The following is a 19225-nucleotide window of genomic DNA, read 5'->3' on the forward strand; positions in this document are numbered from 1 at the left end:
TCTCCTCTGTGTCGATCTAGTAACGATCACAAGAGTGACTGGGGTTCTGTGACCTCCTCGTGCGCCAGTCTCTTTACCGCGATTGCATTGCCGTGCCACACAACAGAGGTATGGCCTTGCAAACTACCCAACCGCGGCGCTGGGCTCATTTTATATATACCTGGCAGGTGACTTACCCTCCTGCTGGCCCCGCCCCATCCCCGCCCACGCGCCAGGGCTCGGGGTCCGGCCCACCAGACTGGCCTATCGGGATAAAGGGGCGTGGTCATGCTAATGAGGCCAGGCCAGTCTTGAACTCAGCGTGATTCACTTAGTTGAACTCGGGCGCGGTAGCGGCAGCGGCAGCGGCAGCTGCAGCTGCAGCGATGGCTTCGGCCCCGGCGCTGGTAGGTCTGGCCGCGGACCTGAACGGCCCACGGCTCGGCCCGAGCCCGGACTCGGACTCAGACACCGACTCGGAGGAGCCGAGCCTCCGGCGCAGCGCGAGCGGGCTGCTCCGCTCGCAGGTCATCCACAGCGGTCATTTCATGGTGTCGTCGCCGCACCGAGACTCCCTGACCCGGCGGCGCGCCCAGGAGGGGCCCGTGGGGTTCGGCGACTTCGGGCCGCGCAGCATCGACCCCACACTCACGCGCCTCTTCGAGTGCATGAGCCTGGCCTACAGGTGAGGGTAGCTAGGGGGTCCTACCTTCTCAGCCCTTGGTGGCCCGTCGGTGCGCTGGGGTCCCCGGAGCGCAGGACGCTGGCTGTTCCAGGAGACCTCGGCCACGCTCTGGTCACCCCTCCTCCTCGACCCCCAGGGTCTGGGACGTCTCTTTTTTCACCACTCTCACCCACGGGCGTGGGCCACCTGCCCTCCTCGGCGGCCACCGCCCACCATAGTCTCACTGGCCCCCCAAAGGAATGCCAGGTTGCCCCTCGCTCTCCTCGCCCCCTAGGTCATCCTGGGCCAGCCACACCCCCCACTCAGGAACCACTCCTCCTGACCCCCTGTGGCGCCGGCCGACACCTGCACTCACTTCATCCCACGTCGCCCGAAATGGGCCCGGCCTTTGTCCAGCCTCAATCGCCCAGGCACCCTTCTGCATGAGTATAGGAGTATAGGTCAAAGGTGGCCAGAGGAGGGTGCCCCTACCAGCCGGAGGGTCGCAGCTAGCCAAGGCGACTGCTTGGGCCGGCAGAGGGTGCTGCAGGCCGCGCCAGGCTGAGTCCCCTGGGCTTGGACTCGGGGTCTGGTTTGCGAAGCTGAAGCTGAGTGCCTAACTCAGCCTGGGGTCCCTGGGACCATCGCCCGGTGTCTCCCAGAGACGCGCGCCCTGCTCGAGCCCCGCTGGCACCCTGGCGAACCTAGGAGCGTGCAAACCAGTGTCCTGGCCCAGTGCCCTAGAGCAAAGTTCCCAGGAGCTCAGGGGCCGGGATCAATTATCAACCGAATTGTAGAGGAGAAAGGGGGACCGGCCGGCCTTGATCTTTTCTCTCTGCAAACACACTTTTTCTTGCCCCTTGGCACCTCCCTTCTGAGAACTTCTATCCCAGACAGCACCTGCGACCTCAGAGGAGCAGGAGCTGGGGGGGTGGGGGGGGACAGCGGCAGAAGTGGGGGCGGATTGTCAGGGTATGTTGCTCACCCCACCCCTCGCCTGTGTGCAGAGCCTTGACTCATTGGCTGGAGGCGATGTAACCTTGGCCCACAAGCTCTGGCCCCGGCCCAGGTCATGTTGCAACCGGATAGTCCAGGCTCCGGAGCCCTGTTCAAATTCCTGTCCCCCTGCGCCCCTCCCCCCAGGTCCCCACAGGATCATGGGACCGCCTCCAGGCCATTTCAGGTCCTGGGTTGCTGGTACATTGGATATGGGCACCCCTCTGGCCAGGCCCCTGGGTCTCCCCATTTTCCACTTACCCCTGCCTCTGGCTTCCCATGTGACATTGCACATAGCTCTCACCTTGGGCAGAGTTGCCCCTCATCCACCAGCCTGGAGACTGACCTCGGAGAGAGAGGTCTGGGGGAGATGGCATAATAGAAAACAGAGCATATACCCCAAGACCTGCCTCTCCGAGAGGCTTTTGGGCTAGCTGAGGTCAAGAGAGCTGTTTCTACCCAGGCACTCAGAATATGGGGGGAAGCTGAGCCCCAGGGATGGCAGGGACTCTGGTGTCAGTACTGCCCAATGAGACTCCAGTGGGAGGGTGTTAAGACTCCAAAGAACCCCAAGGATGCGGGTCCCTAGAGGAGAAAGATTGTGGCCGGCTAGGCTGTCCCAGGAAATGTCTAGAATGTGGGGGAGGCACTGTCCTTCCTAACCAGGGAGGATGCCAGGACGGCCTGTTGCTGTGGGTAGATGAGGGCGTGGTGAGGCCGTGGGGGAGCCGAACTCCGAGTTCCAACCGCTGGAGTTCCTTCGGCTTCCCCAGTCCATTCCTGAGACACCCAACCTGACTTCCAGGCTTTCTTCTGGCCTTGGCGATTGCCCATGTCTCCCTAAGCCCTGGCCAGGCCACACATGGCAACGGGAGCCATACCCTATACCCCATACCCTGCAGGGCATTGAGTGGGATGCTGGGTGAATTGAGGGGGCTGTGGGGAGGGGTCTGCTGGGACACAAGCAAGGACAACAAACCCAGTAGTCCTCCTCAGGTGCCATCAAAAGAAACCCGCCTGGTGTGCCTGCCACTCCCCCCATCCCTCCCCCCCACCCCCCCGCCCCATGTGTCCCTGCTGGACAGATGGTGTTTATCTAACTCCAAGAGAGAGGGGGCCAGCCAGCGGGCCAGGGCACCGGGTACTGGTCTCTATTTGGGTAATGAGGCCTGATGTCCCCTGTGTGGCAGTTCCCTCCCTCCCTCCCTCTTTCCAAAGCAAATACAGGAGCTTGGAGACCAGAGAGGAGAGGGGACCCCGTGACCCAGGCACCCAAGGGGCTGTAGGGAGAGGGGGTCAGACTGCCACTCCACCCGCAGGATCTCCTGCCTGGCCAGAGAAAGAAGGTGGGCGGATTTGCCTCCTGCAAGAGGCTGAGGAACCAGCGGGAATCCTGGAGGGGGACTTCCCCCCCCCTTCCCCTCCCCCTCCCCCATTAGAGAGTAGAACAGCTCCCTCCCACCCTGCTGGTTGATGGCTAGATCTCTTGGGAGACTGTCAACCCCTGGGCCCTGAGGCTAGCTTCTTGTGCATCGCCCTGGGAAGGTTCCCAGCCTGCAGATCACCCCCTGCCCTGAGATTCTGGACAGGACAGACAGCAGTCAGATAGTGAGGAGGTGGTGGTGGTGCTGCTGCTGCTGGGAAGCCCCCTCTTATGCAGGCAAGAGCCCCTTGCCACCCAGGCCCACTTCAGGCACACACACACCCCTTCCCGGGTCTGCTGGACCTAATGGGCAGGGTGGATGAGGGAGAGAAAGCTGCAGGGTCCTGTCACTTGATCCTAGGCACTCCCCCTCCCTTTCCTACCCCCCAGGTCCTTAAGTAAGACCAGGAGAGAGAGGCTGATGGTCTTGGCAGTTCTAAGGACAGGGCTGAGAAACCGATTCAAGCCTGACTGTAACCCTGAGGTAGAGAATCTAGCAGGCCGCCCAGAGATCACAAGCACACCCTCCTCCAAGCCCTGCCCAGTGGGCATTGTGAAGGTCCGGCTCTCGGGACTAGACTTTCAGGCCTTTTACAGGAAGCGGCAAGATTTGAGAGGTGACCCTCAAAATGCCACCGGAGCAGAAGTTGTCCCCTTCATCTGCCCCTTTCTCCACCATCCCGCTTACCCAGCCCTTTCCCCGACAGTGGCAAGCTGGTGTCCCCCAAGTGGAAGAATTTCAAAGGCCTCAAGCTGCTCTGCAGAGACAAGATCCGGCTCAACAACGCCATCTGGAGGGCATGGTACACCCAGTGTGAGTGGCGGGGCACCAGGAGCCTGGACAGCATCTGCCATGTCTAGAGGGTTTGGGGGAATGTCACCCCTATGGAGTTTGGCTCCCTCTGAGTCACTCTCCCACCACCTCCAGACCCCAAGTTCTAGGCAGAGATTTAGAGGCCGCCTTAGGCCATCCTTTACCCCTTTGGTGGCATCATGGTTACACATAGGGCTGCAAACCACAAGGTCAGCAGTTCAAAACCACCAGCCGCTTCACAGCAGAAAGATGAGGCTTTCTATTCCCATAAAGAGTTATGGTCTTGGAAGCCCACAGGAGTCATTCTACCTGGCCCTAGAGGGCCGCTGGGAGTCAGAACAGACTCAATCACTGTGAGCAGGGTTTTGGGTTTTCCGTTTGGGGTGTAGTCAGAGGCTGATCACCCCGGCAGCATGGCTATCTCAGGAGCACCCTTCAGGGCCGCTCCTCTCTACAGCCTTACCCCCAACCCCAACCTCACCCCGAGGTAAAACAAGACACCTAGGAATTTCTGATGACCAGACGAGACTCGGGCCCTCCAGGGTTCTCCCCAAGACAGAGCCTGGCCCCCATTGGCTGCAATACCCATTGGCACTTTTGACACAATCTGGGCCGGCCGTTCAGGTCACTTTACCAATGAGGGAAGCGCAGACCCCTCGGGCGCTTTCTTCTGCATTTCCGCAGGTACAACTCCAAAGATCTGGGAGGGGACCCCCAGAGGCCATGTGGTACCAACACAGGGGGGCAGGAGGTGGGGGAGCTGGGAAAAGGATGCTGGACTCAGTCACCCAGTGCAGCTTCCTTCCCTGCCTCTGCCCAGGGCAGGCTGTCTGGGGTGGCAGGTCGCCTGGCCTCTCTGAACCTGTTCCCTCTTCTGTGAGAAGAGGCCACGGGGCCTCCTTGTCAAGGCTGGCACAGCGATCAGGTCATGGGCATGGAAGAGCCTCATAGGTAGGTAGGTAGCGGGCACTCAGTAACCTTGGGCATATGGTTTGGGAAAATGAGCCAGGCCCCAGTGGCAGGGCCACAGAGGTCCCAGCGCTGAGACCCAGCTCAATCAGATCTGGCCACAGGGTCAAGGGTCATGCTGCCCTGGGAACTCACAGCCCCCGAGGGCTCCTCTGTCTTGGGTGCTGGGCTCTCCCCAGGCAAAGTTGAGCTCATGAAGTCCAGGATTTTCATCATCTACCTCTGCCTGGAGCTCTCTGGCCACCCTGGGCATTATTGGCCCCATTCGAGGCATGAGCAGTGAAGGCTGGGAGGCGAGTGACTCGTGCAGGGTCGCAGAACATGAAAGGAGCAGGGCGAGGGCCTCCCTGCGCGGGTGCCCTTGGACAGCGGCCAGATGGCCGGCTCCCAGTCTTCGGCTCAGAACACAGGCGCCTCGCGGCAGAGCCATGGGTGAGGTTGGCACCCTGGGCTTAGGCAAGTCGCTGCTGCCATTTCCGAGAACTTTCAGGATGGGCCCTGGCCAAACTAGGAAGTTGACAGGGGGCAATCGGCATCCCTGCAGAGGGTCAGCCTTACCCCCAACCCTACCCCCACCCCCGAGGCAGGACTAGACACCCGGGAATCTATGATGACAGCTGAAACTCAGGCCCTCCAGGATCCTCCCCCAGACAGCACCTGGCCCTCATTGGTTGCGCAAGTGGCTGGCAAGACCCAGGTTCCAAGACGGAGACCGACCGAGCTGGCCTTGATTCCAAGACTAGTGCCTCCTGGCTGAGTGACCCTGGGGCAGTCCCCAGCCTCCCAGCTAGTTCATCTGTCAGATGGGACAGCTAACACTGGGTCCTTCAGGAATCTGCTGTAGTGTAGCACGGCCCGGCACACAGTAGGGGTGTCCTGAGGGCTAGCTGGTGGGACCCATTGCAACTGTTGTGACGCAGGCAGCAGCCCAAGGCAGGCACAGGACGACTGCTGGGACACTTCCTCCCTCACCAAGCAGCAACTTCCCTGTCGATCCTGGGCTGAGACGAACTAGAAGGGCCGGGCCGGCTGAGCCCAGGATCGACAGGGAAGTTGCTGGCCTCGCCTCTGCGTAGATTCCTGGCTTCCAAGTTTGCTGCCTTTCCCCGGTCTCCCATACCTCTAAGTAGCCTGGGTGTCCTCAGAGTCTCCCAAGCCCTTTGCCCCTCTCTGGGAAGGACCTCTTTGCGGCACATTATCTCCTGCTCTGAGTGTGCTTGCCCTTATCAGGTGAGAGCCTTGACTCACCCCTGCAAGCCTTGCCCAGCATAGGTGCAAAGAGTTAGGTGGCTGAGGGAACAGGTAAATGTGTCTGTGTTACATAAAACCTGCCCCAGCCCCAGCCCCAGCCCTAGCCCCGGGAAAGCCACATTGCCACTGCCCTCTATAGAGAGGACAGGGTCCCTGGGTGGAGGAGGGGAGCTCAGGGCCAGATAACTCCTGGAGACCCTCCTTGCTGTAATGCCCCAGAGGGCCAGGCACCCACAGGCCTCTCTGTTTTCTGGCTGAACAGCCAGGGCTGTTTCAGCCTCTCTCCCAGGCTCTGGGGTGTCTGTGGAGGGAGCTGTCCCTTAGGACCAAGACCAGACTCAGGCCTACCAGTCAAGTACAACTCGGCGACCCTCTGTCGGACTTCTGAGACTGGAAATCTTTTCCATGGGAGCAGACAGCCTCATCTTTCTCCTGCCGAGCAGCTGGTGGGTTTGCACCAGCAAACCCCCGGTTAGTAGCCCTGTTCCTAAAGCACCCCACCGCCCCAGCTCCTTGCCCTTGAAGGCAGGAGACTGTTCGAGGTGGTGAAAGGTCCCAGTGCATTTCATGCTCCGGGCATCTCCCTCCTCTGTCTCAGGCCAGGCTGCTCAGGGGATGGGGAAGGGCCCATTCCACCTCCTGCTCAGGGCTGCCACTCTGTGTGGGACCAGGCCTCTGCTGAGGGCCTGCTCTGGCCTGAGGTCTGAGCCTGCCAACAGCCACGGCTCCTGCTTCCCTCTCAGCCGGGAGAGAGAGAAACCCGCAAAGAAGTCACTGCTGATGTGAGCAGGATAGACAGGGCCGTAGGCCGGAGGCAGGGCTTCCAGGAGGAGGGCTCTCATGAAGGGGCGAGCCAGAGATGGGGATGAGGCAGGGTGCTTCCCATATGGAAAAAGGTCTGAGGATGAACTGGGGTAGGAATGGCCACAGGCTCAGTCTAGCTTCGAGGTCAGAGACTAACAGGGCACTGGGAGCAGGAGAAGCAGAGAAGGGAGAGGGAGGTAAAAGCCACATTCGGGTGAGTCAGCTTTATCTTGAAGGTTCTGGGGAGCCGCGGGGTCTCGGGTCTAAATGGTGCTTTCAGGAGTTTGGGCTGGGAGGAGTGTCCCCAAGCTTCCTGAGCATGCTCAGTTCTGGAACATCCTAGTGGGAGAGTCACAGGCAGCTCGCTAGGACATTGGCGCTGCTGGACAGGGGTTACTGGTGGAGCTCAGAGAGTGCAAGGAGTTTGGAATGCAGAAGAATGAGGAAAGGTTCTGGGGCCTGAGGAAGGAGGAGGCAGGGGTGACAAGGGGCTTGGCCAGTGCAGTTTCTGAGGGTAGGGAACGGGCCGCAGGCCTGGAGCCTTGGGTTCAGAACAGACGGGCTCTGAGGAGCCTGGGGATAGATGCTGAGGGCCAGGGAGACTGGGAGGGGAGGTAGCATAGTGGTCAGTGTTGTGGGCTCTTCCAAGTGAGTTTTCAGAGTTTGGTGAGGAAGCCAAGGGGAAGCGAGGCATGGAAGCAGAGCTCATTGGTGGAGCAGAGCTGAGAGCCAGCGAAGGAGGGAGAGAGAAGGGAGAGCCTGGATTGGGACTGGCCCTGGGAAAGTGGGGGGGAGGGCAGAAGTGGACTGAGGGCTCAGCTGGCCTGAAGTTGACAAGGTGATCTCTTGAGATGGGGGTGAGCATCTCGGAGTAGACCGAGGCTGGGGACTCAAGGCCCTGGACCTTTGGCCTGCCATTCTGACCCTGCATGCTCCATACTCCAGGTGACCTGTCGCCCCACAGTCCCAGGAAGCACGCATGGCTTGTGCACCTACTAGGCTCTCAGGCACAGGAGCTGGAGAGGTTCATCTCGCAGTCTGCACTGAAGAGGGGGTTTGGGGAGGGCTAGAGTAGGGAGGAAGGCTTCCTGGAGGAGGCGGCACATAATCTGGCCAATGAAGCTATCGTGTCCCTCTAGGGATGCGGGGGTGGTAGGGGTGGTACTGGGAATCTTGTACCAGGCGACATTGTTAGAAGGGACTACAGCAAAATGACTATATTGTTTCCGTGTCCTGTTCTACCCCTGATTGTTTTAAATAAAAACACCCCCGTAACAGGGCGACCCTATAGGTCAGACTGGAACGACCTGCTGTGCGCCCCAGGGCTACGCATCTTAGAAAGCCTTGTCTTTCTCCCATGGAGCGACTGGTGGTTTCAAACTGCCAACTTGACCGTTCGTAGCCCAACACAGCAGCCCTGTGTGTAACCCACTAGACCAGTGGGGCTCCGTTTGCTGTGACGTCAACATCAACTCCACAGCAGTGAGTGAGCCTTTGGGCTGTCATCGGTCCCCAGGTAGAATGGCACTTCAGATCACGTGGTTTCATCAGCCGACTCAGGTTCCAGTCATGCTTACCTGACCAAGTTGTAACAAAGCAGAGACATTCGCAAAACAATCCATTAATATTCATGATCTAAGACATACTCATTGTGTCTAAGCAATGTACAATTTGATCCATCATGTACTGTGCTATGATTAAAACGGATAGGAAGCAGGAGTAAGGGTTCTGCATGGTCTGGTGGGGGTGGGGGTGGGGGATGGGTGTGTGTGAGGGATGGGCAGGGGTGGGGGTGGGGCGAGGGTGGGGGCGTAGGGGGAGACATACCACGGGGTCCCCCACTGGGTGGTACCAACTCCAGGGAGGCCACTGCAATGAAGGCCAGGCAGAATTTTGTGGTGTGTCATTTGTGTCCCGTGGGATGGGGGGACGGACAGATGAGGGAGCCAGGCACACCCTGACGGGGCACCCCTTCCCTTAGATGTGGAGCGCAAGAAGAGCCCGGTGTGCAGCTTCGTGACCCCCCTGCAAGGGTCTGAGGCTGACGAGCACCGGAAACCCCAGGTAGCTGAGCTTTAGGACCTCTCCCCCATCTCCACCTGACTGCCTTCCCAGCCCGCTCCCTCTCTGCCCCTGGCTGGCTAAAACGGGGTTTGGGGAGGGAGTGGGGGGCGCTGGCACCCCTCTCACTGAGCCCATCCCCCCCACCCATCTGACCCTCCCCAGGCCGTCGTACTGGAGGGTAGTTACTGGAAGCGGCGTATAGAGGTGGTGATGCGGGAGTACCACAAGTGGCGCATCTACTACAAGAAGCGGGTCAGTGGGGATGCAGGATGACCGGACCCTGCGCTGGGACACGGCGCAGGCCCGGTCGCAGCACCACCCTGTGGCCACAGGATCTCCTCACACCCTTCTGACTTGGAGGATGCTCCTGAGGGGATATGGGGAACCCCAGGGGTCTGATGGGAGCTTATGAGCCAAGGGCTGGTGTCCGGGCTGGGGCAGAGGAGGAGGGGCCAAAGCAGCCAATGCCCAACTCTGTGTGTCCCTGCAGCTCCGCAAGTCCAGCAGGGAAGGTGACCTCCTGGCCCCTAAGCAGGTGGGTGTTCCCTGGGCCACCAAGTTCCGACAACGGCTGCTGGGTGGGCAGGGCAGTGATGGACGGGGAGGGTGGGCAGTGCCTCTGGTTCAGCTCCTCAACCCTTGTGAAGGGAAGCTTTGGAGGGTGCCGCAGTGGGTTGGGGAGCAGGAGGGCCTCAGACAGGAAAAGGAATGGGGCAGTGGAGCGGGACAGGAAGGGGACCCTTAGCTCTTCAGTGGGCCACCCCAGTGCATCTCCTGGAGGGAGTTGTTTGGGGCCAGTGGGTGGCCCTGGCCTTCCAGGCAGCAAGAAGGGTCCATCAGAGAGAGGTGAGGAGGGGGCTTCTGGCTGGATGACCCCTCCGCGCGCCCCCCCAGGTGGGCCCTGGAGCCCTGTGGCCAGCGCTGATGCCTCTGTGTCCCTAGGCGGAGGGGGGCTGGCAGCAGCCAGAGCTATGGTGCCAGCAGCTCTTCTCCAGCGTGGTGCCCATGCTGCTGGGGGACCCAGAGGAGGAACCCCGGGGGCGGCAGCTCCTGAACCTCGACTGCTTCCTGTCCGACATCTCTGATACCCTCTTCACCATGACCCAGCCCGGCCCCCCACCCCTGCCGCTGCCCCCCGACGATGGTGAGGGCCGGCACCCCGGCAGTGGGCTGGGAGCGGCCAGGGAGGACCGCTGGGCATGGGGAGGGGCAGTGCCATCCTGACGCCTGCCACTGCTGTCCCTGCAGCCTACGCGGGCAACGCCGACATGATCCAGCCGGACCTGACACCGCTGCAGCCCAGCCTGGATGACTTCATGGAGATCTCAGGTGCGGGAGCAGGTGGGGGCTGGCGGCAGGTGGTGCCAAGACCTTTGGGATGAGACTGCTGTGGGCTCCGGTGAGCCCAAGGCGTGGATCCTGTCCGCAAGGTGTTCTCTGGATTTCCGGGACATCAGAGACGCTCTCAGGGCAGGGAGGGACTTGTGTTGCTTTGGGGTTCCTTTAGGGTCGATGAGACACTTTCCTAAATGACGTAAAACAGAAACATTCCAATGTGCAAACAAATAGCCGGCTTCAGCACGAATTAGCTAGCCGCCAGCCTTGCTGCCCCCCAGACTTCACCTCTTCTCTCTTCCCTCGTTACCTGTTAAGTGAAGCCCAGGCATCCTCCTGTCTTGAAATGCAGTTTTTAAAAGTAACACGTGTCCTGCTTACCTGCCCCACCCCTGACCCTGGCCACCGGTTCTCTGGAAGGTGACCCACGTGGGCCCTCCAGCGAGGCTCCTCTCTTTACAGTGTTGTTTCCACAGCAGCCTCTGCTCCCCCTTAGCAGCCTGTCTCAGAGAATGCCCCCACATTTCTCCTGGCCTCAGGGGGCTTTTGGGGGGCCCAGTGGATACCAGGGCTCAGTCTGCCTAAGCCCGGTCCCGAGAGGGAGAAGGAGGGTCCCTAGGGGTAAGGGGTCAGCGTCCCTCCACTCTCCTTCCCAGGGTCCTGGGCTTGTCCAGCACTGGGTGGAGGCCAACGGGGTGGAGCCTAGGGAATGAGGAACCACCCCCAGACTCCCGGGGAGGTGAGGGCTTAGGGGCAGAAGTGTTGATGGCAGTGCCCTGGGAGCCGAGCAGCCTGGGAGGGCAGCTCCCCTGTCTGGGCCCACGGACTCCTGTGACAGGTAGGCACCCGCTGACCCCATGCTTAGCCTGGAGAGGTTTCAAGACCCTGCTGGGGCTGGGACATGAGGTCTCCTAACAAGGGGTGCCACTGGGATGAGGACATGTATGGGCGAGCTGAGGTTGGGGGGGGGGGGGCGTTGTGAGGACTGGGTCGTCTCGGGCCTCTGAGAAGCTCAGTGGGCTGGGAGAGCAGGTCGCCCAGGGCCAGGGAGTCCTCGGGCTAGACCCTGCTAGCTGCTCACAGCAGGGAGAACCAGGCTTGTAGAGGATGGGCTGCCTTGTCCATTGGGGGGTGGGGGACGGGGACAGGGCTTGGGAGTCCCTCAGGGTCTGGCGGGTGGCTGGGGCAAGGAAGTGGCTTCCCAGTGGTTGTGGGGTGGGGGCATTTATGAGCAGCAGCAGACAGTAGGGCAGGAGCCCACCGCTAGCCCCTGACTCGCAGCAGGGCCCAGGTAGTGGGCACCGCAGTGGGCAGGAAGTTGTTGTGTGGCCCACAGCTAGGCCAAGCCCCCGGTCCCTGGGGGTGGGGGGAGAATGACCCCGCACTCCACCCCTGTGCTAGAGGAGGGCATCCTGGCAGGTCTCCTGACCATGAGGCCCAGGGAATGGCACGTGCAGAAGGCGCGTGAGCGTGAGTGCCCAGACGCAGGCTCAGACCAGCCAGGCCTAGACTGTGCCCATCAGAGGGCTGATTCCCAGGCCCCAGGGAGGGCTGCGCATGGACGCACGGCGCGGGGCTGCCCTTGAGTGCCACTGGCACAAGTCTGGCCCTGCTGGGCTCTAGGCTGGGGGTCGGGAGATGACCTAGCCCACTCTGGGTCTCCTCGGAGGTGGCTGCTAGGACAGAGGCTGACTGCCACCATTGTCTGGTGGGGGGGGGGGGGGTAGGGGATGCAGAGAACAGAGTACGAGGCTGTGAGACCCGCCAGAGGCCTCTTGGGGGCTGCCAAGGTGGGGTCAGGCCTCAGGAGCTGGTGTGGCCCGAAGGCTGCTCCAGGTCAGAGAAAGGTGCCCGGAAGGGAATGGGTGGTCCAGTGGCACCCAGGCCCGGGAAGTGGTTAGACCACAGGCAGCTGCTTCCCAAAACCAGAATAGCCAAAGTCTTACACAACTGCACCCCAAACAATCTGGCCCCTCACCTCCCTGCCACAGCCACGACCTCCAGCTTTCCGGTGGGTTTGCACCCCTGTCCTCACCAAGCCCACCCTCCAACCCGGACTGTCACCCCATTTGACCCTTCGCCTACTCCTAGGCCCACCCTGTACCCCACCCATTGACCTGCCAACAAACCCACACTCCAGGCCCTCTGACCTTCTGACCCCTCTGATGCTAGCTCACCCCTTGAACTCTTGTCTGCCACAGGCCTCTGCCCTGCCCTGCGGAGCCAGCCTGACAGGCTGGCTCGCTCATCCCCCTTCCTCCATTCCTGTCCCCTCCCCCCAACAGGGCTGAGGAGAGCAGGCCTGGGGCTTCCTGGGTCTGAGGGTGAGGAGGGGGCCTTACGAGAGAAAGCTTCATCCTGGGGTCCCTGCACATCCTGGGGTCATCCCCTCGCTCACCCCTCAAACCCGTCCTCCTCCCCTTCCCCGGGCCTTTGCAGCTTCCCCTGAGGGAGCAAGAAACTCCCAGTTTCACAATCTCCTGGGGTAGGCGTCCCCCCACCCCGTCTGAAGGCCCCCACCCCACCACCGGCCCAGCCTGGGGTGAGGGCACCAGGCCACTGTCCTGCCCACTGTTTGCCAGCTGCCACCCGAGCCTTCACCGCCGCCTTCCTGTGTCTGTCCATTCTAGATTTCTTCACCAACTACCGCCCTCCACAGCCGCCCATGCCTTTACACTTCCCGGAGCCCCCCAGCTTCAACCCCATGGCCAACTCCCTCTTCAGCAGCGGGGTCCTGAGCCCAGAAGTGCCTCCTGCTCCTCCGCCACCATCTTTGTCAGGTCTGACCCACCTCTCAGGCAACTGCCTGCAGGTGAGCTGGCTCTGCCCACCCACCGGCTGTGCCCAGCCCCTCTGGGCACTCCATGTAGAGGAGATGTTCACTACATCTCTTGAATGCCCAGCCCTGGGCTTGCTTGATACTAGGAGACTAGAGGGGTGGAGGACCCTGGTGGGCCAGAGCGGGACACAAGGAGACTGTGGGCTTGGGAAGTCAGAGCAGGGCCCTGCTGGAGTCGGGGGGAGTGGGGTGAGGGTGCCTGTGGGACTTGGTGAATGGTTAGAGTTTGGACAGAGACCAGCAGAGGGCAAGTCTGATGGGAAGGAGCCCAGAAGGAAGCTTGAAGGCCAGAAGGTGCTAAGCTGTAATGTCTAGGACACAGAAGAACTACCATTGGGGCTCAAGAATTCCCAGCCCAATTCAGATGGTGCCTCCCTGCTGTTGAGTCGAGGTGTCACTTCCCTCCTGAACCAGACTCTCCAGGGGCTGCTGTAGTTGACCAAGAGCCGGGGTGGCATAGTGGGTGTGTTGGGTCAGGTTGACTAGAAAAAACAATCTAGGGACACTCATAGATGTGTAAGAGAGAGCTCTGTATCAAGAAGTAGTCGCCTACCAGGGAGACATACCAGCCAGCTCAGGTCAAGTCCCTAAGTCGGATACTAGTCCATAAATCCCTCCTCAGATTCACACAGACACCAGCGATGATGCAGAATGCAGGGACGTCTCAGGGAGATCACAGGCTGCTGGGTGCACAGGCTTGAGGATCGGTGGCTGCATCTCTAGGGGTCTGGCGGGTCTGCAGCAGGTCTCCAAGGGGTTCTCCAGCAGGAAGGTGAAACAGAGAGAGAGGAAGTTCCCAGAATCCTCATGAACAGGCCACGCCCACCAGGAGGCATCATCAGGCTATGGACCGATTGACAGGCTAGACACCACCCCTCCACTTATTTACAAAGTTGACATGAATTTATGTAACTACCACAGTGGGTTATGCATTGGGCTGCTAACCCAATGCCAACCCAACTGCTGGTGGTTGGCAATTCAGAACCATCAGCAGCTCCACGGGAAGAAGATGAATCTTTCTACTCCTGTAATGATTTGGTCTCAGAAACCCACACGGCCAGTTCCGTTCTGTCCTGTAGGGTCGCTCTGGGTCAGAATCCACTCGAAGGCCGTGAGGTTTGGGTTTGGTTGAATTGAGAGCTGAGGTGTCTCTCTCTTCCACTAGGCTGGGAGCTGCTTGACTCCATTGGGTCCCCCACCCCCAGCCCAGTATGGAACAGAGCAGGCACTTGGCAGATGGTTGATTGATGAGGAAGCAAGTGGGTGGACAGCTGGACAGGTGTGTCGGACAACGGCTGGATGGGGTGGAGATGGAACGTGGTGGATCCATGGTTGGCGAGTGTATGGGTCAGAAGGTGGTTGCTTGGATGAGTTAGCAGGTGGATACCTACTTAGGCAGATGCTGACCACCGGATTGGTGGCTCAAAATCACCAGCCCCTCCATAGAAGAAAAATGAGGCAATCGGTTCTCTTACAGATTTTCAGCCTCAAAAGCCCTGTGAGTTGGATTCAGGCTGATGGCAATAGGTTGTGAATGGACCGGTAGGCGGATGAACAGTTGGTGAATGTATGGCTGGTGGGCAGAGCGATCATGGGGGCTCAGGAGCCCTAGTGGCACAATGGTTAAGCATTCAGCTACTAACCAAAGGCTTGGTGGTTCATACTTACCCAGCCGCTTACCGGGCAAAGGACCTGGCAAGCTGCCCTCATACAGAGTCCAGCCTAGAAAACCCAATGGGGCAGTTCTCCTCTGTCACACAGGGTCACTGAGTCAGAATTGACTCTTCAACACTGACCCCAAACCCAGACGGGTAGGTCGATGGAAGAAAGAAGGAAAGGTGGTTGGATAAACTTGTGGGTCAGGCAGGTGAGCTAGCCATGGGGAAGGAATAGGAGGCGGGGGTGGGGTAAATGGATGGATTAACTAGGGAATGGGTAGAAGTGAGCAGCTGGAGGAGGGAGGAGTTAGTGGATGGGTGGAGGAGATGGGGAAGGGATGGAGGAGTTAGTGGGTGGGTGGAGGAGAGCAGATGGAGGAGGAATGAGGAGTTAGTGGATTAGTGGAAGAAATGGAGGATGGAGGAGTTAGTGGATGGGTGGAGGAGATGGGGAAGGGATGAAGGAGTGAGTGGGTGGGTGGAGGTGAGCAGATGGAGGAGGAATGAGGAGTTAGTGCATTAGTGGAAGAGATGGAGGAGTTAGTGGATGGGTGGAGGACATCGAGGAGGGCTGGATGAGTTAGTGGATGGGTTGATGGATGAATGGATGAGCAGGAAGACTGATGTTCTTTTTCACACCTAATTTGTCTATAAATGTGTTCTCGTGTGTGTGCGCGCGTGCACGCGTGTGCTGGAGGAGTTGTCTTCTTTCTCTCTCCCCTACGCTCAGTCTTGCACTGAGCCAGGCAGGAAGCTGCCGGCATGCCTGCCAGGTCTGGCCCTCCTTCTCTCTGAGTGTCTCTCTGTGTCCCTCCACCCAGGCACAGAACAGCTGCCCTAGCCCCTTGGACTCCAGTGCCTACCTGAGCTCTGATTTCCTCCTTCCTGAAGACCACAAGCCCAAGCTCCCATCCCCGCCTTCACCCCCACCCTACCCACTCCCCTACTCAGCTGCAGTCAAGGTGCCGGGCCTGGAGCCCTGCCTTCCACCCCACTACCCTCCCATGGCTCCACCCCCTACACTGCTCCCAGAAGAGCCCCTCTTCTCTCCCAGGTTTCCATTCTCTGTGGCCCCTTCTATCACAGGCTTGCCCACCCTCTCCCCTTCCCCCACTTTCCTGCCCAGCTCCAAGCCGGACTCAGGCCCTGCCCCAGCCCCATTCCCTATAGACCTGCTACCCTCAAGATATCCCGAGCCTGCTTTGGGGACTGCTTTTGCCGTGCCCCAGGGCATCCGACCCAGGGGCAAGCCCCCAACCCCATGTCCTCGAGTGCAGAAGCCCAGCCCCACCACTTTGATCCCAGCCACCGTCAGCCCTACTGCCACCAGTGGAGGCCCCAACCCCTGCCTCACCCAGCTACTGACAGCAGGTGAGATGGGTAGGAAAGGGACAGAGGGGAAAGGCCAGTGGGGGAACTCAATGGGGGGTGAGGGGACGGTGGAAACAAACTGCAAACATGGTCCGTAGTCCCAGAGGGATGGAGAGGGATGGGTCTTGGGATAAGGGTGTTGGTGCCAGCTCCAGGGCCCTCACAGTTTTATCCATCTACAGCCAAGCCTGAGCAAGCTCTGGATCCACCACACATGTCCAGCAGCCTCCTCCTGCCCACAGGGTCCCTGGTAAGATGGGGGGCACCTGGATGTCCAGGTGAGCCCAGGAGCTTTACCCCAACTCACCTCCCTTCTCCACCTCAGCAGGAAACACTCCCTGAGTTCCCCTGCACCTTCTTGCCCCCAATTCGGACTCCTACCCCGCCCCGGCCACCTCCGGGCCCAGCCACACTGGCCCCTCCTGGGTCCCTGATTGTCCCCAAAGCAGAGCGGCTCTCCCCACCAGCACCCAGCGGTAAGGAGGAGGGGCTGCAGCCAGGTTTGGGGAATCCTCAAGGTAGAAGGGGAAGACGGACCAAGCGGTGGCACCCTCTCCCTGAGGTTGGTCTGTCTGTCCTCTCTGTCCTTGCCACAGGTGGTGAACGACGGCTCTCTGGAGAGCTCGGCTCCATCCCAGGCCCAAGCATCTGCATCTCTCCATCTCCACCCACCCTCAGCCGGGGGCGTCCTGACAGCAGCAAGGTGGGTGCCCTCCTCCCACCCCAAGAGCCCTTTGCCGGCTCCAGGCTCATCCTGGGCTCAGACTCATCACCCGACCTGGTCTCCCCCAAGTCGGAGAGCCGGCGTGTCACGCACATCTCGGCGGAGCAGAAGCGGCGCTTCAACATCAAGCTGGGTTTCGACACCTTGCACGGGCTGGTGAGCACGCTCAGTACGCAGCCCAGCATCAAGGTGAGCCCCCAGGGCCCCCGTGGGTTCTCGGGGAGCGCGGGCGCTCAGGCCCCGCTCTCACAGCCCGCCGGCGCCCGCAGGTCAGCAAAGCCACCACGCTGCAGAAGACGGCGGAATACATAGCCATGCTGCAGCAGGAGCGGGCGGTGCTGCAGGAGGAGGCCCAGCAGCTGCGAGACCAGATCGAGGAGCTGAATGCCGCCATTAAGTAGGCCTGGGAGGCGGGTGCAGGGCCAGGCCCACCCCACCCCCGCCCCTCCACCGCCGCTGGGCGCCAGCCCCTGACCCCGCCCTGCCCCCAGCCAATGCCAGCAGCAGCTGCCCGCCACGGGAGTGCCGATCACACATCAGCGCTTCGACCAGATGCGGGACATGTTTGACGACTACATCCGCACTCGCACACTGCACAACTGGAAGTTCTGGGTGGTATCCTCCCAGGGACCCCAGGAGGCGGGGGTGGGGGGGTGGGAGGGGAGATGGTTGGTCCAGCAGGCCCAGAGGAGAGAGCACAGAGGTCAGAGAGCGGCTGGCCCCTCCCTGGTGGTGTAGTGGATACCCGCTGAGCTGAGACAGATGGGCAGTTTGAAACCAGCAGCAGCTCATTGGGGAGAAAGATGAGTTTTCAGCCTCAGAAGTTCAGGGGCAGTTCTGCCCTGTCCTGGCCCCTCCCCAAGGTTGGGATGGATGTCCAGTGACTTATGAAGTGGGTGGGCTGCTGATGGGCTACAGGCCTGCTCCTTGACGAGGGACCCAGTTCAGCATCCTCATCCGGCCTCTGTTCGAGTCTTTCAATGGGATGGTGTCCACGGCTAGTCTGCAGAGCCTCCGCCAGACCTCGCTGGCCTGGCTGGATCAGCACTGCTCCCTGCCCGCGCTCCGACCAAGTACGTGCGCCCCCCTGCAGGAGCCCAGCTCAGGCCCCAGCACCAGCCCAGCCCACGCCACCATGCCCTCCTGGCACCCTGGGTTATGGGTGGTGTGGTGGGTTATGTTTTGGGCTGCTAGCCACAGGTCAGCAGTTTGAAACCACCAGCCACTCCAAGGGAGAAAGAAGCGTTACTGCCATTACAGTCACAGAAATCCATAGGGACCGTTCTACCCTGTCCTTTAGGGTCTCTATGAATCGAAATGAATTCCTCGGTAATGAGTGACTATGTCCTCTGGATGGTCCTCTGGCCACTGGGATGGCCACAGACCGAGGTCCTGGGAGGGACAGATAAGCTTGCCAACAAGCACCGCCCCACCCCCACCACCAACACCCCCACCTGGACCACCCTTCCTTTGTGTTCACCCTCCAAGGGTAGGGAGTAGGTCTTCCCTCCAGATAGAGGACTAATCTCTCATCACCCCGTTTTCTCTTCCTGCCAGCGGTCCTGAGTGCTCTCCGCCAGTTGAGCACATCTACCTGCATCCTCACTGAGCCAGGCCGCATACCTGAGCAAGCCACGAAGGCGGTCACAGAAGGCAACCTGCGCAAACCTATGTAGTGCTGGTGGCTCCTTTCCCTCGGCTGCCCTGGCTGTGGGATCTAAGGACGACTGTCTGCACCGGGCCTGGCGGTCCCCTCCCGGAGGATGCAGCCTGGCCACACCACCGAGTCTCCTCCCACCACAGAGCTGAGTCCACCCCCTGCCCCACCCGCTCACACTGGGACCCTGGACCGCTCAGGCTGCCCATGGGAGAAAGGAAGCTTCAACCAGAAGATGGTCTTCATTCTGCCCAGCTGGGACACTGGGGCAAGACTGGCATCTCAGGGAGCTTGGAGGAGGGATAGGATGCCGTTTCTCCCACGGGCAGGAGTCCAGGCGGGGCTGCAGGATGGCTTCCCAGGGACTGGGGCGGGCGCCCTGTGTGAGCTTGGGTGTGGTGCTTGTGTGTGTGGTTGTGTGTGTGTATTTTGTAAAAGTTCTTGACCAATAAAAAACAAAATTGCCTGCATGTCTCACTTGGAGCAAGTGGGTGGAGGAGGTGGGATTGATTGAAGAGGGTCCCAGTTGCTAACCCTAAGGTCAGTGGTTCAAACCCACCAAGTGCTCCGAGGGAGTGACGATGAAGCTACCGGCTCCCATAAAGATGGACAGTCTGGGACCTCCACAGGGAGAGTTCTCCCTTGTCCTGTAGGGTCGCTGTGAGTCGGAATTGCCT

The 19225-nt window shown here is 60.4% G+C and overlaps 1 protein-coding gene across 1 annotated transcript; it reads left to right on the forward strand.

The window, feature by feature from the left end:
- The first annotated feature begins 365 nt into the window (after positions 1-365).
- MLXIPL (MLX interacting protein like) lies at positions 366-18988 on the forward strand. Its single transcript, XM_075528496.1, has 17 exons — positions 366-664; positions 3770-3876; positions 8882-8964; positions 9127-9216; positions 9455-9499; positions 9907-10108; positions 10213-10293; positions 12930-13111; positions 15618-16167; positions 16350-16417; positions 16493-16643; positions 16764-16870; positions 16961-17080; positions 17161-17288; positions 17383-17506; positions 17835-17964; positions 18449-18988. Exons 1-17 carry the CDS (start codon positions 366-368, stop codon positions 18565-18567), a joined length of 2586 nt encoding a protein of 861 aa, XP_075384611.1. The 3' UTR covers positions 18568-18988.
- Positions 18989-19225: the final 237 nt, after the last annotated feature.

This window comes from Tenrec ecaudatus, chromosome 12, assembly GCF_050624435.1.
Source record: "Tenrec ecaudatus isolate mTenEca1 chromosome 12, mTenEca1.hap1, whole genome shotgun sequence".
Lineage (NCBI taxonomy): Eukaryota > Metazoa > Chordata > Mammalia > Afrosoricida > Tenrecidae > Tenrec > Tenrec ecaudatus.